The 26360-nt window shown below is 36.1% G+C and overlaps 1 protein-coding gene, 2 long non-coding RNA genes and 1 pseudogene across 3 annotated transcripts in view; 1 reads left to right on the forward strand and 3 right to left on the reverse strand.

The window, feature by feature from the left end:
• The window catches only part of LOC125274281 (kinesin light chain 1-like), an 89246-nt gene that overhangs the window by 36599 nt on the left and 26287 nt on the right, over positions 1 to 26360 (reverse strand). Inside the window, exon 4 of the mRNA XM_048200532.1 lies at positions 21111 to 21133. Within this exon, the coding sequence (XP_048056489.1) occupies positions 21111 to 21133 (23 nt within the window). The remainder of the gene's footprint in view (positions 1 to 21110; positions 21134 to 26360) is intronic.
• LOC125274311 lies at positions 2489 to 4353 on the reverse strand. Its single transcript, XR_007186233.1, has 3 exons — positions 4258 to 4353; positions 3189 to 3240; positions 2489 to 2746 (listed from the first exon to the last, which is right to left on the reverse strand). It is a non-coding gene; the product is annotated as an uncharacterized LOC125274311 (long non-coding RNA).
• Positions 4471 to 21001, reverse strand: LOC125249210 (annotated as a pseudogene).
• On the forward strand, positions 21920 to 23361 carry LOC125274303. The gene is made up of 3 exons (XR_007186232.1): positions 21920 to 22049; positions 22455 to 22527; positions 22810 to 23361. It is a non-coding gene; the product is annotated as an uncharacterized LOC125274303 (long non-coding RNA).

Here is a 26360-nt window from a genome sequence, read left to right on the forward strand (position 1 = left end):
CCCATAAAAGGTACTAAAGACGTCGTTACAAAGTCCATCTCACTACAGTGGTTCTACAATCATTTTATGAAGCGACGAGAATAGTTTTTGTGCGCAAAAAAAACAAAAAAAAAACAACGACTTATATAGTGATGGGCCGATTTCAAAACACTGCTTCCCGAAGCTTCGAAGCGTTATGAATCAGTGTATCGATTCATGATTCAGATCGCCAAAGTCACGTGATTTCAGCAGTTTGGCGGTTTGACACGCGATCCGAATCATGAATCGATACACTGATTCATAACGCTTCGAAGCTTCAGGAAACAGTGTTTTGAAATCGGCCATCTCTATATAAGTCGTTATTTAGTTTTTTTTTACACACAAAAACTATTCTCGTCGCTTCATAAAATGATTGTAGAACCACTGTAGTGAGATGGACTTTGTAACGACATCTTTAGTACCTTTTATGGGTTTTGAGAGAGGAAATGACATTGCTGGCTATGGAGGGCTTTCTGAGCCATCGGATTTCAACAGAAATATCTTAATTTGTGTTCCGAAGATGAACATGAGGGTAAGTAATTAATGCCAGAATTTTCATTTTTGGGTGAACTAACCCTTTGAAGGATTAGTCCACTTTTAAATTAAAATTTCCTGATAATTTACTCACCCCCATGTCATCCAAGATGTTCATGTCCTTCTTTCTTCAGTTGAAAAGAAATTAATGTTTTTGATGAAAACATTCCAGGATTATTCTCCTTATAGTGGATTTTAGATCTTATCTAGAGAAACCATCACTCATTTAAAAAAAAAAAAAATACAACTGTATATGCTTTATAAACACAAAATATCTCATTGAACGTACTTCCAGTTTCCGCATTCTTCAAAACGCTTACGCTGTATGTCCTACGCCTTCCCTATTCTACTTACGGAAAAAAATGAAACTGGCACCGAGTTCGTTCCTTAAGTAGAATAGGGAAGGCGTAGGACATACAGCGTAAGCGTTTTCAAGAATGCGGAAACCGGAAGTATGTTCAAGGTGATATTTTGTGTTTATAAAGCATATACAGTTGTATTTTTTTCGAAAATGACCAATCGTTTTGCTAGATAAGACCCTAATTCCTCATCTGGTATCATTTAAAGCCCTTTGAAGCTGCACTGAAACTGTAATTTTGACCTTCAACCGTTAGGAGGCCTAACAGGAAGGAAGTCAATACCTTTTTTGTTCTTGAAATCCTTTATTTGGTTGTTTTCTTGCATGTCATTGAGACATAAAACATGGAAAACATCTAGAAAAAAACGTACAAAAGGAAAATGACAACAATATTCTGGGCTGAAATGGGTTAAACTTTCTACAAAATGTTTCCACAAAAAAATGTGGAAATATAAAACTGATAATAACAAATGTTTCTTGAGCATCAAATCATCATATTAAAATGATTTCTGAAGGATCATGTGACTCTGAAGACTGGAGTAATGATGCTGAAAATTCAGCTTTGAAATCACATAAATTAAGATTATTACTGTATTTTGATCAAATAAATCCAGCCTTGTTGAGTATAAGTGACTAAGAGCTTTATACTATTACTGCATGTCAACAATTTGTTGAGTCTGTTTTTGTTTTGTTTTTTGTTTGTTTTTTTTTCTGGCTAATTTCAGAAGAGACAAAATTGATACTTAAAGACTGCTGATAAATCTATCCTCCTGAGTTGTAAAGGAGCAATAACTTCTGTGTGTAATAAACATATTAGTGACGTATTAGCAGAGGTGAACCAAGAAGCGAGGTAAGCAGCTGCTTAGGGCCCCCGACAAATACCAAGAACATAAATCAAATCATATATTACTTTTTAGTTTTATATCATATTTTGTATGGCCTGTCTATAACCTTTAAAGGGCTGGTTGATTATGATTTTTTACTTGTTTAACTGTAGTTAGTGTGTAATGTTGCTGTTTGAGCATAAACAACATCTGCAAAGTTATGACGCTCAAAGTTCAATGCAAAGGGAGATATTACTTTATATAAACAGGTGGTTTTCGTGCACTGCCATTATAAAGCTTGGAAGCATCATATATTTATTAATATAACTCTGATCGTGTTTGTCTGCAAGAAGATAGTCATATACACTGCGTTCCAAATTATTATGCAAGAGACAAATAAGTAAGATTTCTGTACAGTTGCCAATAAATGAATTCAGTATCGACAAAATCCATGCTTGAAACAATCTGTATTGAATAAAGCACTATACAAATGTAGGTGGACTTGATTTGTCTTGACTCTGTGCAACATTGGGTCCCTAATGAACAGATATTTGAACTAGAATACAAGAATAATCAAATATCTAAATTAAATCCACCAAAATCTTGATTAGCTTCTAAATCAGAATTACAGTATAAATGTAATGGTCACTTGAAAACTGGAGTCAATTTAAATCAATAATGGTGTCAGAATTACATTGAAATGAAATAAAAAAAAAAATAAATCAAAGTGTTTTCTGTCATTGGGCCAGTGGGTGGTCCTTACAGTACGGCAACACAGCAGGACATGGTCGATGTTGAGAGAGTTATTAAAGCATTAAGCTGACTGATTTGATCATGTATGTAGTTTGATCTACATTAGAAGTCTGATTGTTTGAATATCTTATATACTGATAAAAAAATTAAAACATTTAAAACACAAGTTTTTAAGTTTGTTATGTAGGTTCTGGTTGGTTGACAGTGGAGCAGTTGAACTCAAATCTCAACTGTCTTTCAGACGTCAGCTGCTCAGACTCTGAATTAAGAAAAAACAAAGAGAGAGACACACAAAACAACAAATTAATGTGAGCTGAAGGTGTGAGAGGAAACAATGGACCAGCATCTGAAGATGTAACAGTCAGACCTTTGGGTCAGTTAAAGTCAACGTGAAATAAAAATAGACTATTATTTATCGTCTTAATTCATCTTTGTAGTTGGATTGTGATCAATTAATCAGTGATGTTATTCTACAGAAATAAATGTTTGTCTTCATAATGTTTCATCAAAATATAATAACTTGCTCCTTTTTTCATGTTTTATTTGGAAATAGGTCACATTATGGATGTACTATAAATGGGTTGAGAGCACTGACTCATGTTTACTTATGAGATAAGCAATAAGCCACATGAGCCAGTGCATTACAGTGATTTTACCATAACTTACATTAATTTTACGAGCTGAGATTGTATATTAGTTACCTGACAGGACCTGTCACTCATCTTGTTCAGTGAGGCGTCATGCTTTCATTCTCTATAGAAAAAAAGATACAATAAAAAATATAAACTGAAAAAAAAAAAAAAAAAACTTAATTCTGTTCTGTTGCCGTCAAAGTTCAAAAGTGTGTTCATGTATGTTTGTGGTGATTTGAGTGTTATAACACTCTACGTAACGTGTGAGTGTGTGTAAAGGCTGGTGCACACTGTGCGATTTTGGCCATGATTTGGTTGTTTGAGACAAATTTTGCAAATCCTAAAAGATTCCTTTAATCCTAGACTAAAATCTGTAGTCTTTGATTGCTAGTTTGACATGTTCACAGACAGCCGGTTAATGACCTCTGTGATCAAATTTTACCTCAGACGAAAATTCTGGCAGTGTCAGAAGATTAGTAGTGTGAGAGTAAGGCAGTGTGCCACAGAGCATACCATCAAACTCATTCAGAATCAAATGTAAACATCCAAATAAATACAATACTTACATGATCCGATATACTTTGTAAATATCCATTTTGAGGGTTATATTAGCTTTGTGAACTTTGTTTATGCAATGTATTATAGAGTCTCGAGCTTGGGGGCGGGGAGCGCAAGGATTTAAAGGGGAAGCAAGCTGAATCGGCGCATTTATAATGATGCCCAAAATAGGCAGTTAAAAAAAAATAATTAAAAAAAATCTATGGGATATTTTGAGCTGGAACTTCACAGACTCATTCAGGGGACACCTTAGACTTATATTAAAGAATTAGACTTATATGAAAAGCTTTCTAGGGCACCTTTAAGGTGTTGTTCTGGGTAGCCCCATCCACATCAAACTCTCATTGGTCCAAAGAAAATGCTCTTCATGTGTATTAATCATCAAACGTTGATGAAGTTATTTTGAACATTTAAATAACATATTATATGACAAATATTGACACTTGACAGACAAATTGCTTGTGGTTGGAATTCTGTTCCATTACAAGTCAGGATGTGCTGTAATAATTATAAAGGTAATTTTTCAAAGTTTTGGCCATGATGTTCAACACTGTGCATTGCACCGTGTGTGTGCTTGTACTTGGTGTTGCGCGGCTCTGGGGGTTGGTGACCATGAAGTTTCTTCACCAGCATTCCACAGCTCTTGCGGAGCATATCTCTGAACCACCCTGTTGAATCGCTGCGATCCAGTCTGCCATCCTGCACAAACATACACACACACACACACATTATTTTGGGCCACTGTATTCAGAACAGAGTAGCTTGATTATTTGAGTGTTGCATTATAACTCATTCAGATCTGTTTTTCTGTTACTGAAAGACCAACATGAACCTCACAAAGAAGCTGTCAGAAACAAGCACAGAAATCTCTCATGCTGTTTGTGTGCCCACACAGCAAAGTCGCCAGAGTTAAATCAACCCTGCTCAGATTACATATGGTCCCTCTCTAAATAGTGTTAAAGTAACACTGAAGCAGAGTTAAAGTTAATGAGATAATTAAGCAATTAATATGGCTGTGAATTAAATCACTTGTAGTTGTTGTGTTTTTTCTTATTTCTTCAGTGATTCTGCTTGTTAACAGCAGGTGTTCATCACTAATGCACAATCATTAATTAATTAATTACTTAATTTAACTCTGCTTCAGAGTCATTTTAACACTATTTAGAGAGGGACCATATGTACTCTGAGCAGAGTTGATTTAACTCTGGGGATTTTGCTGTGCATGAGCATGGGACCTAAACTGAAATTAAATTACATTCAGTTTTATAATACAGTGAAATCAGCTTCTGTGACTCATCATTAAGGCTTTTCATCAGGCCTGATGCACAAACACTGTGTTTTGTTAAATGTCTCTGTGTCTGATCAAGAGTCCAGTGAAACACTTTTTTGGACCAGAATCATTCAGAAACACTTTATAAAATGTGTGTTTGCATCATCGGCCATATATGTAAACCTGCGATTTACATATTCAAATGATTTTGGAGAGAACCTCACTAAACCGATCATCTCATTTTTCAACCCAAAATAAGAAAAAAACAATAGGATTTGGCATAATGAAAATTAAGCCCGTTTTAAATAACACTGATATAATTTTCAATTAAGCACATTGTCCTCCAAAATGATCATCATTGTAATGTGAATAAAAATATGTAGCATATGCACACGTATCAGGATAATCAATAAACTTTGGAATGTTCAGAATGCTTTTAGCATGCTGGACTGGGTTGTAAAACCATCTCGGCTCTGAACAGTCTGCCATAAGATGAGCCCACTTGACACCTTTGTGGACCCGTGAGGGTAAACAGAAAACTCCAACTTCCTCACTTTGGTGACTTCAAAAGGAGCACCTCCCCCCCAGAGACTGACCAGATCACATTCCAACACACACCACACACACACCCAGACACATACAGAAACACACAAATATACATTTTTGACTGTATATGTAAAATACAACTATGCGGAAATATATCCATCATGTACTTAGGGCCTATGCATGTTTCCTAGTGTTTAAATGAGTGTATTTGTGCTAGTGTGCATTTTAATAGTGGAATTTTGTGTGTAAACCATAACTTCTTTTCTATGCCTTTCTGATCTATCGAGTTTGATCTCTCCGTAAAGCTCCGGACTCGAGCTATTCACTGAGATATGTCACATAGCTGACAAATGCATTTTTCTATGTGTCTAATGATACTGTGAAGAACGTACTCCATCTCGAAATCCGATCTGATAGTCATTAAGTATGCAAATTCAGCTAGGAGACCAAACAAAGGAACTTTGCCCGCCAAATAGTGCGGGCAAATTTTCATTTATCTGAAATTTTAACTGATTTCTGTGCTGGCTCTCTCAAAAAGGTTTAACTGTGTAATTTGCCATTCTTTGATCATCTTTCTTTCCCTGTCTTTTCTTCATTTTCATTCTTGTGTATATATATATATATATATATATATATATATATATATATATATATATATATATATATATATATATATATATATATATATATATGTGTATACCTCTGTATATATTTTAGACGTATAATCTCAGTAGTCGTAGCTGCATATATTAAACACTTAATTCATGCTCGATTGTTCTGTTTGTTCTTTCAACTGAAGACCAAGTCACTTTAACGTTTTTTCGATCGCTTTATGCTTTGATGCTATAATAGCAAGTTATTTTCATGGCCAGAGAATAACTCCGTTCATAATATTCTATGAGAAGCAACGGTTTGCTGGACGAACTGGTAGTTTCTCTAAATAATTATTGAACCTGAACTAATCATATATGTAATTAATTATAATTCGTTGTAATTGATTCACAATATATGTTTAATTCCCCCTTGGGTCAATATGTGCATAATAATTCATAAAACCTTATGAATTATTATATTCATATTCCACCCATAAATTGATTAATAACCGCTACATCGTTATATATTACAATATAATTGTAAGGTTTTCATATTTTATGGCAGGATCTGCTGTACTTACTTTAATTATTCTGATACAACTAATAAAAATTAATAGTTTAATGGGCCTAAAACCAACCTTTATTATTATTATTATTATTATTATTATTATTATTATTATTATTATTATTATTATTATTATTATTAAAAACATAGGCCTAAGCTCTCATTTGATAATGCTAATGAAATTGGTTGAGCTTTATTAATGCTGCACTGAATGAGGCTGGAATGAGCTGCAAAAACATCTCCAAACAATAAGCAGCAGGAAAAGGCATGAGAGAACTGACAGGCAGACAGATGACAAGTGAGGTTTGTTCTGTACCTGTTTGTGGGTACTGGATCTTGGGACACATTCCTCCAGCATGTCTGCGGCCTTCATCTTGCCCTGTTTGCGGTACAAAATGGCTAGATTCCTCAGCGTCGCATTTATGGCCGGACTGCAGTATGAAAACAAGAGGGATTAATAGGCTTCATTTTCTTTCTCCAAAATATTATTACTTGTTTTATTTCTTTAGATTTGGGGGTGTCATGACATTTCGACCCATTCGTGTCTGGTTAAAAACATAGCAACTCTGGACTCATCTGGCAACTCTGGATGCCTTATCTGGTGATTTGTGATCATTACTAGATGTGTCTGTCTGATTTATGACAACAAAAAATGACTAAGGAATCAGGAACAAACAGCATTAAGAACATAATGGTCCTGCTCTTCTGCAGCTTTGTGAAGGTTTGTGATGTGGTACCCGTTGAGTTTTCTGGCTTTGTCCCAGCTTCCATATTCTTCATACGCTGTGTTGCCTCCGTGTTTCTCCTGAATATCAGCAGACAGACAGTTTGAATGACAGCAGTCGGGAAGAAACACAAACACTAATTTCATCCACAACACACACCTTGCTCATCTCCTCTCTTTCCTCAGCATGCATCCAGATGGGTTTGTTTTCAGCTGGAAACAGACACACAAGTAACATCATTACCCATTAAAGCCACATGATTGGGCCAAAAACCTCACATTCTCAGAAAGCACTACTGTCTTTTATAAGATTTGTCTTAGGTTCAGTCCTCTGAGAAACCATCCATCTTTGTGGCCCTTCAATACTAATCTACTAATCTGTTTAATAAGCATTGTGTGGGCCGTACTCCTGTTTCTACTTTACTGATCTATCAAATAAAGGCAAAATGGCACAAATAATAGTCAAACAAAAAAATACAGCTCACCATTCAGCAATCCAAACTCCTTCTCATGAGCAGAGGTCAGAATCTCTTTGAAAAGAAACTCAGCTTCTTTTTTTTTGTCTTGTTTGAAAAAACAGGATGCCTGCAAAGAAATTATGAATATTTCACTGCTGTCATTCCATGAAGACTAAATGGAATAATTGTGAGTGTGGCTGATGATTTGACAGATACAAACATTTCTTTGTGCATGTGGATGGAGAACGTCTCGGTTACTTATGTAAGACCTCAATGGCTGTCTTCCAGTGTCCTGTGTAAGCGATAGCACCTTGTCGTGAGACCTAGCACGAGCAAAGGGCTAGACTTAAAGGATTAGTTCACTTTCTAATTAAAATTTCCTGATAATTTACTCACCCCCATGTCATCCAAGATGTCCATGTCTTTCTCTCTTCAGTTGAAAAGAAATGAAGGTTTTTGATGAAAACATTCCAGGATTTTTCTCCATATAGTGGACTTCAAAGTTTGAACTAATCATATACTAGAACATTGTATATGACAATTTAGTTCAAACTTTGACCTGTGGAGGGCAGTAATACACTTAGCAGTGTCTACACTGCTGGAATTCAAATAGAGAAGAAGAAGAAGAGAGCTAGTTCAAGATGAGCATTTATGGTTAAAACATATATAATGTTTTGGGTTTTTTTAGAAAATGAGCGATGGTTTTTCTAGATAAGACCCTTATTTCTTGTCTGGTATCGCTGTAAACTGTAATTTTGACCTTCAACCGTTTGGGCTCCATTGAAGTCCATTATATGGAGAAAAATCCTGGAATGTTTTCATCAAAAACCTTCATTTCTTTTCGACTGAAGAAAGAAAGACACGAACATCTTGGGTGACATGGGAGTGAGTAAATTATCAGGAAATTTTAATTTGAAAGTGAACTAATCCTTTAACACAGAAGTACACTGGGTAGCATATTCCAGCTGGAAGTATGCTAACAGGCTGTCTGCTTGTAGGAGGTCTTACAAGCACATATGAACCGGCATAGGCAGTAATATATATGGAAGATCTCTGAGGTAACCCAGCCAACAGGGTGGAATATTTCAACGTCAGAGTGACGTTAGTTATAGTGGTGGGAACTTTGGGCACATATCTAGGCTGGAGTCTCAGGACCACATGAGAGTTGGTCGGTCTGAATTCCAAGCATGCTTCGTCAACTGAAAATGCCTGCAGAACCCCGACCTTCTTAACAGACGCCAAAGCCATCAGGACTGGTCTACAGAACCTCACACTGTTTTCCAGCAGAAAAGCAGTACAGTTTGTATGTATTTATTTTTAATGTCAATTTTAAATGTTAGACCCTTGTACCCCTAGATTATTTCAGGGGTCATAACACAGTTTGACAAACTAACCAGGTTGTGCTTGGTTGTGGCGATTCTGGGGTCATCTGGACTGAGTCTGCATTCATAGATCTTCAGAGCTCTGCGGTAATAATGCTCACCCTCCTCGTACTTGCCCTGATTGTGACACAACACCGCCAGATCACTCAACTGCTTCCCCACATTGGGATGATCCTTCCCCAACACCTGTAATGCAAACAGAGAGACAGGCAGAGAGACAGACAGGTCAATAGTGTCCTTCATTCATGTGGTCTGTGTATAATGACTGTAAACTGTATAATTGCACAGTAAATTCCCCGGTGTTAAATGAATACCACTCAGTGGTCATATGAAAACCATCAGCAGGGTGTTAAAAGTAACACCGAAGCAGTGATAGAGTTAATTAGATACTTGAGTGATTTATTGTGTGATGATTGTTGGTGAAGACACCTGATGATAATGAACTGAATCACTGAAGAAAAGAGAAACACAGTAACTACAACTGACTTCCATCCACAGCCTTAGAAGAAATCAACTGAAAAGACATTAAATCTCTCTTATTACAAACCAGACTGACTTTATTTCTGTCATTCGTTTATCGTTCTTTTTTTAGAATTAAGGTTTAGAATAGGTTTAGATGTTGATGTTTTATTGAAAATGTTTAATCATCATTTTGGTGATCAGGGTTTCATTTAGTTGGGCAGTTTAACTGTTGACTTTTTGTGTCAGTTTTTTTTTAATACTTTTCTTAAAATACACTCTGTCTCGATGACATATGCAGCCTTCAAATGCGACTGCCCCTGAATTGGGACACAGTTATAGACAGTCACTTGATTCATTTCTGAATGAGTCAGTGTTTTGAATGAATCTGTCGAATGAATGTCTCACTGACTCATAATGACAGTGACTTGCTGCCACCTACTGGCTCTCTAACCCTAACCCAAAAAAAACGTGAAATCAAACTGAATTTTCAGGGGTTTTTTTGTTTGTTTGAGGTTTTTTTTTTTTTTTTTTTTGAAAAAACAAAAAAACAATAAATGCACCGTTTTCTCATTTTACTACTTTTAATATTAAATTGAAAAATGAATAAACGTTGTGTACACGGTCCGTGTACTTTTGCGTCCATTCGTTTTTTAAACCAGAAATGAAATATACAACTTGTTTTTTAATATGTAAAAAAGCTACATTTAATTTCCAGTGTTTTGCATCATACGCTAAAGCGCCTTCTAGTGCCTTTTCCTCTGGCGTCAATGACTCGCTTCAAGAGCCAGCCTAAATGACATTGATTCATTTTCATTCATTAAATTACTATTATTATTATTTTTACATTTATATTTTTACCTAAACATTACATTTCTAAACCTTAGTCCTATAGCCTCTTGTTTAGCGCTCTAACATGATCGAGTTCCCGCTTGTGGTCTCAATCCCGTCATTTTTCTTTTTACTCTGTTTTATATGAATAAAGGCCAAAACGACATATAAAATACTGTGACTTTTTCGTCTGGCTCTGTGTTTTATATTGTTTTATATGAGAAATTGTTTGGGATTAGTCACTTTCTAGCTATGCAGTTCAAATTGAAAATATACCAACATTTGTTATGATGACAACATTATACTCCAATATGTGATTTTCATGAAGACAAAATTGCCATGCCCTTTGCCTCAGTGGAGGTTTGACATGAAATATTTCTCAATTCTCATTGAAAGCAATGCGTTACAGCCACGTCGCTGGGACATTAATGTGGCTTAATCCTAAACAACATCCAGGGAGAAACTATTTTCTCGCACATTTTCTTGTCATCAACAGCATCTAAGGCTAAGACAACGGCAATGTAAACAAAGTGGAAGGATAATATTTTTATGTTAAGCATTTATAACGGTTTTCTATAAGTGGAAAACGCTGCATGTTGAAAGCGCATTGCTTCATATTCGGCCTGACCTGCTTGTCTGCATATCTTTATTGGTAATTTAATATCAGTGTCTTAATGCATTAAGTGTTTTATTCATAACTGTGTTTTATTTTCAAGGAAAAAGCTTATCATGTTAATTGTGTTCATAGTGGACTGCTTAAAAGTAGTGAATTATCACTATTGCTGGAGAAGCGGGACATACTGGTTTGCTGCCAGTATAGCATTCTCTTGGACATGCGGCAGTATCGGACCCCTCGTGAGTGAGAATGGGGTGGAAATCAAGTCAATTATTATCATGTTTCAGAGACATGGCTCTCGAAAGTGTGGGAGAAACAACAATTTTACAAAAGAAAACTTGTAAATTGACATTTTTTCGGGTCCGTGTACTTTTGCGTCCATTCGTTTTTCCTTTTTTAAACCAGAAATGAAATATGGAAAATGCGGCTTCTTTGTTTTTTAATTTAACATTGATGAATAGAATTAGCAGATACAAGCCAATTTTCTTTATGCAAGATTAATATTTTATAAAAAATAACATAAATGATATTCAAATTGTTATTTAATATGTAAAAATGCTAAATTTAATTTTCCAGTGTTTCTCGTCATACACACAGACGCTAAAGCGCCCTCTAGTGGCTTTTTTTTTTTCAAGAGCCAGCCTAAATGACATTGATTAATTTTCATTCATTAAATTATTATTATTTGTACATATATATTTTAACCTAAAATTTCTAAACCTTATAGCCTTTTGTTTAGCGCTCTAACATGATCGAGTTCCCGCTTGTGGTTTCAATCCCGTCATTTTGCTATTTAGTATTTTATGTGAATAAAGGCCAAAACGACATCTAAATTACTGACTTTTCGTCTGACTCTGTTAGGTGTTTTATATTGTTTTATATTGAGAAATAGTTTGGAATCAGAAGTCACTTTATGCCGTTAAAATTGAACATATACCAACATAATGACAAAATTATACCCCAATATGTGATTTTCATGAAGACAGAATTCCCATGCCCTTTGCCTCATTGGAGGTTTGACATGAAATATTTCTCAATTCTCATTGAAAGCAAGGCGTTACGGCCGCGTAGCTGGACATTAACGCTTTACGTTGCTCAACCCTACTAAAACAACAACCAGAGAGAAACTACATTTTCTCGCACATTTTCTTGTCATCATCAGCATCTGCTATAACTGCAACGTAAACAAAGTGGAAGGACAATATAATGTTAAGCGTTTATAATGGTTTTCTATAAGTGGAAAACGCTGAATGTTGAAAGCGTGTTGCCTTAATATTCGACCTGCTTGTCTGCACATCTTTATTGGTCATTTAATATTAGTGTCTTAATGCATTAACGTTTTCTTCATAACTGTGTTTTATTTTCAAGGAAAATGCTTAACGTGTTATTAATTGTGTTCATAGTGGGCTGCTTATAATGGTGTAGTGAATTTGCTCCGCCAATATCACCTACATTAAGCCACATTAAGGATTTTTCACGTTAAGCACTTAGAATGTCCCGCTTCGCTGGACGCGTTTGCTGCCAGTATAGCATCTCTTGGACATGCGGCATTATCGCACCCCTCGTGAGTGAGAATGGGGTGGAAATCAAGTCAAGATAGGGTGACCACCCGTCCCGCATTTTGCGGGACAGTCCCGAAATTGGGAGCTTTGTCCCGCGTCCCGCAAGACTTAGGCTAAGTAGTGTCCCGCATTTCATTTATGTCTGTAATTTTTTTTCATCCCTGAAATTACAATACCACAGTAAGAAATACCTATAATAAAAACTGGGAGCATTTAAAAATCTATTTGTGCAGCCGTCATATTCTAGCTGTGAAAATAACCAATCAACGCAATCATAGAGAGAGGTTTTCCCTATAATGACAACTGAATGGACAGCGCAAGAGCCTCATCAAAGTCAGTAACACAACTACACCAGCAAGGATTTCATCTCACATACTGGATAAGAACCTCAAGAGCTGCTCAAAGCTGCCCAAATCGATTAAAGCATGTAATCATCCATCCTGATGATGTTAAATATTTCCAACGAACGGCGGCGATCAAGCGCCACACACGGAAATGGTCGAGCACCTACAGAAAAACGAGACATTCTCCATTTGTTTTAACCAATACAAAATAGCGAAATTCAGACAATACTTTCTTCACACGTCAATAGTTAATTTAATGCGGGTTTATGGCGTTATTATAATGAAAAATGTCGAGAGCGCATTATTGTATCACGAGAGCGCATCAAATACGCGAGCAGGAATCTCTCCGCTCACAGGCGGATTCCCTTGCACAAAACTGGACGCGCCCGCGCTCTCGCTCACATATTACATCTGCGCGATCAAACTTTGTCCTCCTGCATGCAGCCGTGAATCTATCTCCTCTCCAGGATTTAATGTTGCCATAAGCGCAACATTATGGGCACCCACCGGCAGAAACATTAATCGGCGCATATGCCAAGTTTGCCAATGTAAATCAATATTTACATAGCGTAATAGTTGTAAATGTATCTGTTTCATGTGTCCCGCAAAATCACATCTACTGTACTGTCCTGCAACAGATCAATAGCCAGGTGGTCACCCTAAGTCAAGTATTATGTTTCAGAGACATGGCTCTCGAAAGTGTGGGGGAAACAACAATTTTACAAAAGAAAACTTGTAAATTGACATTTCTTCGACTTTCATCGGTCCTTTTTTAATTTTGGTTTATAAAGATGCAAAATGTAATAAACAAAAATCTGAAAAGAAGTCAGTATTTATTTTGTGCACATGAAATTTGTGTATTCGGATTTAATTAAAATTTTGGTATTCACCATAGCATTTAAAAATACAACAACCTTTCGTTTTTTGTTTTTCTTGACATGGTTAAAAAACGAGAAAGGAATGGACGCAAAAGTACACGGACCAGGGTATCTTCCGTTCATTCATGTTTTGATTTGATATTGAAATCAGAAAAATTAGAAAACCGCACTTTTTTTAGTTTTTCATTTTCAAAATGAAAACGAAAAAACAAAAAATTGGCTTGATTTTTCTTTTTTCGTTCTGGGGTTGGAAACAAATAGGCAGTTTGAATATTCGATCTCTACATGTGGGCGGGAATGAAACGCCTCTTTCCGCTGATTGGTCAACCAGACGTCAAACCAGGTCGTTATCAGTTGTTCATCGGTTCAGCTCAACAGAATAAAAGTCCCTCGCTCTACTGCTGTACGGATTCTTAACGCGTTTATTCTACATTTTATCTCTTTCTCATCAAATAGCCAGACTAGTGAATGTTGACACAAATCGTTCTGATGCAGAGTCAGGGCTTAATTCTGTGTAGACATTAATTCATCACGTGAAATATTAGTTTATCTCATAAATATTAATTTACTTTGCAGCTGCACACAACTACCCCCAGCCAACAACTTTGATACATTGAGTGTAGAAATGTCTTTTGTTTTAGACAACATGGGATGGAATTGAAATGATAGATAGGCTATGAATATTATATATATATATATATATATATATATATATATATATATATATATATATATATATATATATATATATATATATATATATATATATATATATATATATTTGTGTATTTTACAGGTCACAGCACATCTATTATGCCTATTCTATTTTGAGTTTTTGATTTTTTCATAGAGAAGTGTAGGACATGTCAAATGTCAAATATTCAGTTAATCCTTCTGTTTCATAATATATGTATATAATAGGCAACATGCTATTTTTTTTCCTTTTCTTAAAGCTATAACTTTTGTTTAAGGCAATATTCTGAGTTTATTTCATTAATATTGAGTATTAATGAATGTCACACAAACCGGTGTTTTAATTTCTCTGCCGACTAAACTTCCAATGCATATCAGAACCGTTGTGTGACTGACTCCTAGCGCACAGAGCAGTGTTTCATTCCTTAATGAATCAGAGTCTTTGAACAAATCAGTTGACTGAGTGATTCAATGGCCCAAAAGATTATAGAGCTCCAATTGATATATTCTTCAATGAATCAGCGTTTTGAACGAATCGCTTAAATAAATGACTCAATCATTAACACAAAGACTTGCTGACACCTACTGGCGACATTAATTTCATAATCATAATTATCGTTTCATTTTGTCATTTAAAATTTTCTGTATTCAAAATGATGTGTAAAACATTAATATCATTACATTATGCAATTGTAATTCGTACACATATACTGCCCTCTCTGAGCAATCTAACAACTCATAAATCTAAAAGCAACTTCAGGTGCTGCTTCTTTGACACCTCTGCAAGCCTTTGTTTGATACTGATTTAATTGGTAACAACCTATAGCGTCATATTATTGTAATTTAAATGACAAAATTTAAGAACTTAACATTAAAGAAAGCATACATATCTAATAAGATTAGGAAAAAAATCCTAAAATCCCCTGTAAATTAATTAATCAATTACAGTTAATTTCTGACACAGACAGATGACAATAAATAGACTATATACTCTTTATCTCATTATTGTTAGTGTTATTTCAGGGTTTTGATATATAGCCTAATATTGATAAAGTATAATTGATATCTTCTTAAGAGAGCACTATTATGGTTATTTTTTTAACACCGTTTTAACATTTTTCCCTTTACTTATTTATTTTACTTTTTTTAAATGTGTGATAGCCTATTTCAAATGGGCATAAACGAGTTCACCTCCGTCAAATCATCCAATTCGCATTTTAAGTCCATCTCTCTATAGCACCGCTTTGATGAACTAATAACATGTAATATATTTTCATATCTGTCATATTTCAAATTCATCCCAGATCCCAAAACTCAGGGTGTTGTCTACAACAAAAGTTATGACTGCTGCATATTTACATCGGCTACTGATTTGCACTTTTTAATTCAATGTGTGCCTATACATTCGCTGCCCAGTGCGTTGAGCAGCTTCGCTAGATTTTTATATTTGGTCACTTCAATAAAACAGGCATTGTGTCAACGTTGTAGAATGGGGGTAATTGTGTGCAGCTGCAAAGTAAATTAATATTTCATGAGAAAGAGATAAAATGTAGAATAAACGCGTTAAGAATCCATACAGCTGTAGAACGAGGGACTTTTATTCTGTTGAGCTGAACCGATGAACAACTGATGACGACACGGTTTGACGTCTGGTTGACCAATCAGTGGAAAGAGGCGTTTCATTCCCGCCCACATGTAGAGATCGAATTTTCAAACTGCTTATTTGTTTCCAACCCCAGAACGAAAAAAGAAAAATCAAGCCAGTTTTTTGTTTTTTCGTTTTCATTTTAAAAATGAAAAACGAAAAAAAGTGCGGTTTTCTCATTTTTCTGATTTCAATATCAAATCAAAACATGAATGAACGGAAGATACCCTGATTACGGACCGTACACAGACCCAAATATTACAAGTTGTATTTTTAAACAGATATTATTCTGTTTTTAAACAGGCTGTATTTTTAAACAGATCAATGTGACATTTATGGGTGGATGAACCTGCTGAGGTTTAAGGACCGATGATTTGGTTACAGGACATCCACTGACCTTCTCTTGGATGTCCAGGGGCTCGTTTACAGAGTGGCTCAGCCTCCTTATACTTGCCTTGTTTCATGTATAGCACAACCAGACCTTTGAGAGTATCTGCCACCTGAAACACAAAGACACACAATGGCGCATCCTGGCGAGACACTAACACATTTTATAATAACAGTACATGTATAATCATGTACTAATACCTAAATTAAATATTACTAAAAGCATTAGTTCACCAAAAAATGAAAACTCTGTCATTAATTACTCATCCTCATTTCATTTTACACCCGTAAAACCTAAAAGACAAATTAAGATATTTTTGATGGAATCCAAAAGCTGTCTGACTCCTCCATAGACAGCAATTTAACCACCACTTTCAAGGTCCAGAAAGTTACTAAAGACATCGTTAAAATAGTCAATGTGACAGTAGTGGTTCAACCTTAATTTTACGAAGTGACGAGAATACTTTTTGTGTGCAAAAACAAAACAAAAATAACAACTTTATTCAACAATTTCTTCTCTTCCATCAGTCTCCTACACAGTTGACGCAGTGCAGGCTTCCCTGTTTACGTCCGAACGCCAGCTCAGTATTGGCCAATGCTGTTCACATGATGCATGCCTGTGATGCTGACACAAGAGCCGGACAATAATGAGTTGGCAGTCTGACGTAGAACACGGAAGCTCTGTACTCTGTACTCAACTGCTTAGGAGACTGTCAGGGTAGAGAAAAAAATTGTTGAATAAAGTCGTTTTTGTTTTGTTTTTGCACACAAAAAATATTTGTTGTGTCCACTAAAGGGTGGAAAACACTGTTAACGGAAAAGGAGAGACTGTTCTGTGATCACAATGCATGTCTGATTGTGCTATGGGTGATTTGTTCTGCGTAGTACTGTGGGTGTTAAAAGTGTTTTTGAGAGTAAGAGTAAACTTCAAGAGTTGTTCACTGCATTTCTGGCCTGGTTGTTTATTCCACACTACATTTTGGCGATTTACACCTTCACAAATCTTCTTTTGCGCATGCAAGTTTAACTGCACATTTCTTGTGTACACGTCCACAAATATTACCTTGCGCATGCGATTCTTTATTGCGTCATTTTACCTTCATAGACATAGCCCTCATTTATCTTCCAAGTAGCCCACAAAGGAGCAAATTTGATGCACACCTTCCCCCACCTTCCTAATGTTGGACAGGAAACTCACTTTGCCGCTGGACAGACACACCTGGCGGGTTAAAACTCACGTCACTCGCCAGCAGCGCCTGATGAAACCTGATGAGATTTGACAGATTCAGATGTGCCAAAGAGCCAGATATCAGATTATCAGAGATGATATCAGATATCAGAGCCAGATAGTGAGAGTTCGCAGGCCACACAGGAGCAATAAACTGGCCTCGTTCTGGTCTACCCCCTTGTTGGTTGCCAATCAGATAGGCTGAGGTATCAATAGGTATCTTTTCTCCTGGAGGATGGTACCCGATGGCACGCTAGTCATCTTTGTAAAGTAGCTGCACCTACCCCAGTCTTTGTGGGCAAGCAGTGGGAATCTTCCACATACCTTTCTCCCACTGGAACTGGAAACTGCAACACCTCAGGTTGGCAGGAAAGACTTAGACCCCTTTTTGCCCTCACCCCATTTCCCTTACCCTGCCTATAATTTCACAGGCCCCACAGTCTCTGGGCCCTTCAAGCCTATGTCAGGACTTTTCCTTCCCATGACCGGTGCATACCAGATCCTGGCCAGGTCACTTGAAAGACTTTGTTGTGACCTTACATGTTTAGAGAGATCATGGGAGCGAGGGAGAGGGGGAGAAATGTTGTGTCCACTAGAGGGTGGAAAAGCACTGTTTATAGAAAAAGAGAGACTGTTCTGTGATCACAATGCATGTCTGTGGGTGATTGGTTCTGCCTAGTTTTGTGGGTGTTAAAAGAGTTTTTGAAGGTAAGATTAAGCATTCCTGGCCTGGTTGTTTATTCTACACCACACGTATTCTCATCACTTCATAAAATTAAGGTTGAACCACTGCAGTCACATCAACCAGTTTAACAATGTTAAACCTGGACCTTGAAAGTGATTGTTAAATTGCTGTATATTGAGGAGACATCTCTCAGATTTCATCAAAAATATCTTATTTTAATAATATCTTATCTCATTTTTTGGTGAACTAACCCTTTAACTCATCATTAGTTCATATTAAAGTAATATTTAATTTAGGTATTTGTACATGATTATTCATGTACTGTTATTGTAAAGTGTTACCCAGTAGGGCATACATCTTTATGGTACATGAGAAAAACCAGCTGAGTATGTGATGCTTGTATCTTAGAGCTCAATAAATTGTAATTAAATTTAATCTAATCTACTTCATTAACCGCTGAGACATCTGAGATGCTTTTGAAAGAATTTTCACCAAAAGGTTGCTCACCTGTCTAATAAAACAAAAATCAAGGGTAGCACAAATATGACATAAGTGACAGGCGACACAATGACACGGGCCTTTACACTGGTTAAAATTGCCGTTTCTCTGAATTTAAACATTGATGGAAACATTTGGAAAATGTAAGTACACAAGACAACAAAATATAATATTATTTTAGTGGATTTTGGATATTTTAATTTAATATCTTACATAATGTAATCTTATTAACACAGCTCAAAAGTACTTCATTACCATTATATTCATTTATTAAATACCAAAGCAAAGCTGGTAAAAAGGATACCTTTATTAACAGAAAACTAATCATTGTTATATAGTTCAACATGGTTATTCTTATTGTTTTCTTAATTTACTGTGAGTAACATGTTTGTATCATATGCCTCAGAGACAATGCTATATTGTCAAATGGCTAACATTATCAGAAAAATCTTTATTTGTAGAAACAGTAATACAGCATTTACTCCACAATACTATATATATTTAAAATTAACTGAATGCCATTTAGCAACACAAGTCATCCGGAATCCAGCTGCAGAGTGCAACAAGTGTCTCATACCAGCCACCGAGCGAATTGGAATGAAATGAAATTGGAATGGAATAAAATAATGTGAATTTATCAAAAGTGTGTGAAGTGATCAAAAGTAACAGTAACAAAGTTCAGGGAAGCTTCCTCATTTCCTCAGTCCTCCGTCCTCCGGTTCGTGACCCAGAAACCGATCGAACTCAGCCATTTTGAAGGACATCTCTAACAATTTTCTAACTGCACCGCGAGGAGGCAAGGAATGAGGAGTGAGGAAGCTTCCTGAGGAGTCATGACTGAGGACACACAGGTGTATCCTTCCCTCGTATCCTAAAGGGGTGAAGCTAAGACGTGAGGAAAGAAAGTGAGGAAAGGAAACAAGGATTCGCAAATTAGAAATGAGAAGCACCCATGGTGTCATCAAGCTACACCTTTGTTATTGTTTTGAAAAGCGACCTCTAGCAGCAAAACATACATACTGTGCTTTTAAGGTCTTTATAAAATTGAATACCTTTATAACAAAAATATTCTTTCTAGCATCCTACACACAAATGACATTAAATAATTTCACATGAAATGCTGAAATCAACATTTATTTCACTTACTTTAGGATGGTCTTTCCCAAGTGTCTTCTCTCTGATGGAGAGAGCATCATTCAGCAAGTGAACAGCTTCTTCATATTTTTGCTGCTCACTGAGACAGACAAACAGAGAATTCATCCAATAACTCACATGTATGAGGTAATTGTAATGGATTCTGCTGTTTCTTAACTTTGAGTGGAAAAGACATTTTCAAATTCATTTGAGCCAAATGTTACAGTGGTAAATCCAGATCGCCGAGTTAAAAGACATTGTCAATCCATAATGTGAAGATGCATTTATTCTTTACATGACAAACCCATGCTCCTCATTCTCACCCAGTGAAGCAGGGCTTTTCTCTCACCTGTATATGAGCGCCAGTATGTAGAGCATGGTGGCCACACGAGGGTGGTCATGTCCAGAGATTTTCTCCAGATCCTCCAGAGCTTGTTTGCAGAGCGGCACGGCTATGTCATACTGGCCCTGACTTATGTACTGGATCACCAGTTTATGGAGTATTTTGAGGTATTTTGAGCCCTGCTGAGAGGTGGCTGATGATACACTGTTGTCTTGGTGCTGCACTGCAGAGGTCAAAGTTCATAGGCAAGGTTAGTGTGACAGGGCAGACATCAGCTCACATGTGAGGGTTCAACAGTGACATTCACATACATTCTTGAAGGTGCTCCTCCTCATCGTTGGAAAGGGGATCATTCAGAGGGTCAAGGACAGACAGATCTTCTCCAGACTCACTGTTTTGGACGATGTCCTGCATCTTCTTCCAGACTCTGAACTGCAGGTTGCCCAAGTAACGTGACACATGAATCAAAGCCCCAGAAGGCATCTGTGGATCCGGATGTGAGATCTGGACTCTGGAGGAACATTCAGGAGTCAGAAATGCAGTGGCTTTGGATCAGAAGCAGAGAGACCAGAGACACCAGCAGATCACTCACCTTTCCATTGAGACTGGAAACTTCTGCAGAACAAACACACCATTTATCATGAAGAACTCAATCAATCATCAATCAATCAATCAATGATGTGAAATCAGACCTTCAGAAAGCAGATGTCATTGTCTTTCATCATCTCCTCCATGTCTTTGATTGTGTCTGAAAGAGCTGAGATGTGTCTGTTCATCTCCTCCAGCTTCTCCTTCATCATCTGCTTCTTCTGTTCCTCTTCCTCCCTCAGTGCAATGATTGTAGCTTCTTCTTCATCTCTGAGAAACTGATGAAGTTTCTCAAACTGCTGTTTAATCTGATGCTCTTTGTGATCAACTTGAGACTGAAATCAAATCACATTCACTTCAATCATCTCAATTGTCTTATTCTGTAGACACAAATATCTACATCCCATCAGCCAAACAGTTTTAAATAGATTTTTATTAGGATCAACATCAATAGGGATATGAATTGGGATTGATATATACTGACATTCTAAACACTATTAGATATTAATAATATGCAATATCATTTGGAAGGACATACTAAACTTTTAAGAATCAGTCAATCGAGTATTTTTATGACAAAACTTTAAAACATGGCAAGCATGTATGAATGAAAATTTTTTCACACAGTATTAAAAAGAACTCAGAGATTTGGTGGTGGAGCTTGGGACATTCAATGTTTCTGTGAAGACTAACAATAATGAGGCTCGAGATTAAAAACTTGCTAAACATTTTTTAAAATGAAACATATTTTTATGTTTAACAACATAAACTTACATTAGTTAAACACAATTTCTCTTTCCTAAAGTAGACTAGCCATCTGGCAACAGTGTTTCTCTGCGTTGGCCTGAGACGCCGGCATAAACTAGTGGGACAACAAGCTATAGGACAAGCAGTATAAAGAATAGATGGATGGACTTCTCATTTTGCTCATGTCTTCATTCAGGTAATGTGTTGTCGACAGCTCAGTGCTCAGAAATATTAATCACATTGCCTTTGGTTGCCCAAACTAATTTATTGAAATCAAAATGTGAAAAGGTGATAGGTCAGCACAAGCCAATGGGATTGCTGCGTCTGCATTAGTTCCATTCATTGATGAAGCAGCTAGCTAACAGAGGCTTCTGCTTGGTCATCATGTTACACAAACAACTATGTGTGTGTGTGTGTGTGTGTGTGTGTGTGTGTGTGTGTGTGTGTGTTTGTATTCCAATCAGTTAACATGCAATTATGTCAGACAACCCAAATCAGATGTTCTAATCAAATTTGCAAATATGTCAAAAGAATTGATCCTCACCATGATGTTTTGAAATGTTTTCTCAAACTCTCCTTTAATGTTTTCATTATGTTTCAGTTTCTCTTGTAAGGACTTCAGTGCTGTATTGAGCTCCTCCTGCACCAGACACCAGAGATTTATGTATTATTGTGTATGTAAAATATAATATTTCCAAAACGGTTGCAAAGAAAATTGTATATTTATGATATACAACATATATAATTTTTTATCCCCAGATATAAATCTGTCTTACCTTATATGATGGAACCACTTCACTGATGGGTCTGAATGTGTGATTGTCGTGTTTCTCTGAAGTCAAGCACACTAAACACACAGGCTGTTTGTCCTCCACACAGAAGAGTTTGAGATTCTTACTGTGTAAACTGCAGATCTCCTCAGATCCTGATGAACGCCTCTCATTTCTCTCCTTCAGGAATGACTCACACAAGTTTTTTAACACAAGATTATTTGGAGGATCATCTCTTGAGGATCTTCTCCTGCAGACAGGACACTCCTGGGTATTCTTGGTTCTCCAGAACTGTTGAAGACACTCTTTACAGAAACTGTGATTACATGATAGAAGAACAGGATCCTTTAAGATGTCAAAACACATGGGACAAGAAAAATCATCTACAGATAGTGAATCCATTTTCACCGTTTAAACTTCAGAAATCTGACTTTACGTTCACTTTCTGAACGAGGTTGCAAAAAGATCACAAAGATCTGTTATCTGTTCAGAAACAAACTTCTCAAAAATCCTTCTTGAAAAAGTTTTTCTTTGTTCTCCACTGAGTCTTTTGTACTTTTGTCAAGACACTAAGAGAGTCAATAAGACAGAAATGAGAAATAATAAGACAATTGCTTCCTGGTAAGTGTTCTAAGAGGGTGGAGTTTCTGCACCTGAATCATCTTGTCTCGTGTTTTTTAATTGTTTGTCTGCCTTATTTAATGCTGGAAGGTGATTTAAAATGTTAATGATTATCAACCATTGGACATCTTATCTTAAAGGACTTTAGTATATGGATACATATGACATGTTTTTATAATTATATTTGAAAATCTCTATTTTTATACCAGAAACAAGAGTGATCAACCAGTGTACATATGTGTCCACACTACAGGGTCTTAAAAGTAACACTGAAGCAGTGTTAAAGTTAATGAGATAATTAAGTGATTAATTAAGTGATGGTTGACCGTTAGTGGTGACACCTGATGCTAATAAGCAGAATCATTGCAGGAAAGAGAAACAACAAGAACAGAAAAAATAGAAACACAACAATTGCAACAAATGGTCTCTATGACCAACTTAGGCTTACAAGCCTTTTGGGAAATGCAGCTCAGATCATATTTTCTCTGGCCATGACAAATGTGCTTTGCAAACACAAAGTTGGAGCAGCCAGTGATCTGTTGGATTTACATGTGAATTCATGCACTTCTCCTGAAATACATGAAATTAAGTGAGTCGGTGAACTGGGGAAGAATAGAGTAAACTTTAAAGTTACTTACACAATGTGTATCTGATATGAATAAAACGTGTATAATTATAATGAAAAGGATTGTTATTGCTGCTTCTATAGACATCAGTGTGTATTTTACAAACTCTAAATGTATTGTTTTACTAGTACGCATCTGTATTTAAATGTCTGAAACATAAAATAAACATTATGTGGTTGAAAATACTGCATATTTGTGATATGAAAAGCATTGAGCGTGTCCGACAAGCACATTTGAATTTGGCAGTTGATCACGTGATGCGCTGAACATTCTAATCACACCAGTGTGATCGTACGCTCTAGGGACCAGCCAAGACACATTTAAAGTCCCAATTTACATTTATTTTGTCAGAGAATGGATCAATTTTAAAATTTAAAATAAAAAAATAAATAAATAAATAAAAAAACAGCAAAAATCTGGGGTTTTTCACTGTAAACTCACACAAAACCTCCTGAAGTTTGGATTTTTTTCTTTTAAAAAGTTATATTTGGATGTTTTAAACTTCCAGATGAAATTCTGTCTTAATGTAACAATCTCTTAGCAAGTTATAGCCATTTGTTACAAAAAATGTTATCCAACAGAACACTAAAGAAAAAGTGACTTATTAGAAATATATTTCCAATCTGAACATGAATAAGAACAAATAGTGTTGCAAATAATGAAAACAATTATGAGAATTGTCTTGTGCAACAAAAATAAAAATGGTGCAGTTTTACACACAAAATGAGAGAGAAATATAAGTAGTTCAACTGAAATAATAATGTAAATGATCTTCACAAACTATAAAATAAGTATTTAGATAATATAACAACCAAACAGAGCAGTCCTGTTGCTGTACTCCTCACTAAACGTGTCACATTTGATTGCACCAGTTCACTGCGAAGAGACACATTTGAAAACATAAATTGCAATAACTTATCTGATGTGGAACTGTTTTATCCTCATTTTTGGTTAATTTTATGTCAAAGTCATGCTTTGTAACATAAGTGTTCTCATTCAAATCTGTTATTTTTGTGTTTGTTTTCATACACGCAGATACACGCGCACGCAATTACTTTCACTTTGCGCTTATTCATACTTCCAAAAAAACATGATAGTATCTTGGTTCAAATGACCAAAACCTATGTTTATTGGTTGAGATGATGATGGTTTGAACCAATCTGGGCATAGGAGGCGGGACTGGGCATCAACAATCGTTCCTGTTTGGCTTAGAGAAACAAACCACATGCATTGCCTTGACGAATCAATGCTGCAGATTTTGATGACGTAACCAGTCTCACTACGGAGCCTCTGAATGTCAGAATGAGATAAATGCAATATCACTGGAAAGCCAAGAATCTCCTCTTTAAAAGCATACAGATTGGATTAGCGGTTCAAAACTTATTAAACATTTTAGAAAGATAGTTATTTTTGGTCGCCGGCGGTCGTCACGGTTTTTGAGGATTTAAACATTAATATCTAAAGTTCTGTTAATTCTCAATAAGAGCTTTTGTTGATGTATGACAGAAATAAAGTCAGACTGATTAGTGCAATAAGTGGAAGTTGTAGTTGTTGTGTCTCTTTTTTCTATTCTTGTTGTTTCTTTTTTCTTCAATGATTTTGATTGTTAACAGCAGGTGTTCATCACTAATGGTCAATCATCACTCAATCACTTAATTATCTCATTAACTTTAACACTGCTTCAGTGTTACTTTTAGTGTGGACACATATTGTACACTGAGGAGTGTTGATTTGAATATGGGGATTTAAATAGAGAGACTGCAGAATTCAAGTGATAAAATATGTTTTATAAACAAAGCTCGGAGGAGCACATTCAAATGGTCTATCTAATCAGCTCAAGAGGTTACCTCAACAGTTTTCTGCATCCCTCTGCCACCCAGACTCCTCACACTTGGATGGTTCCTATTTCCAGGATACAGGGGAGTATCTGGGTTTGGGCTAAATTTCAAGCTCGGAGCCTGAAATATGCTTATTTTACTCTTTTACTCTATTCGATCATTTGTAAGTGTGAACTCAGAAAAACAACCGCCACGGGTAATCGGATATTATATTCTTATTTATTTATTTATGTTCAAAGATTTATTTATGGTGTTTTTGCCATTTTATTATGATAGGACAGTGAGTAGACAGAAAGCAAAGTGGGAGAGAGAAAGGGGGAACGGGATTAGGAAAGGTCCACAAGCCAGAACTCAAACTCGGCTCACCTGAGCTGCCCACAAGGCACAAAGATAGGATATTATTTTAGCTTGACTGCAGTGTTTTATTCTCCATCATTCAATGCATTTTCACTGTACATACATGAACATTTTATGTTGTCATGGCAGATTAAAATTTATAAATCAAAATATGTATTGCATTTATGAAGAAAGGTTCAGCACTCAAGGCTCTATCGCCTATTGCCTCAATGGTGTACAGTGTCTTTGGGTGGATTGCTGAGGCGGATTGCTGGCCATTTTATGATTGTTTGTGATTTGGTCGTAGTGACTTAGG

This window comes from Megalobrama amblycephala, linkage group LG1 (genome assembly GCF_018812025.1).
Source record: "Megalobrama amblycephala isolate DHTTF-2021 linkage group LG1, ASM1881202v1, whole genome shotgun sequence".
Classification (NCBI taxonomy): domain Eukaryota; kingdom Metazoa; phylum Chordata; class Actinopteri; order Cypriniformes; family Xenocyprididae; genus Megalobrama; species Megalobrama amblycephala.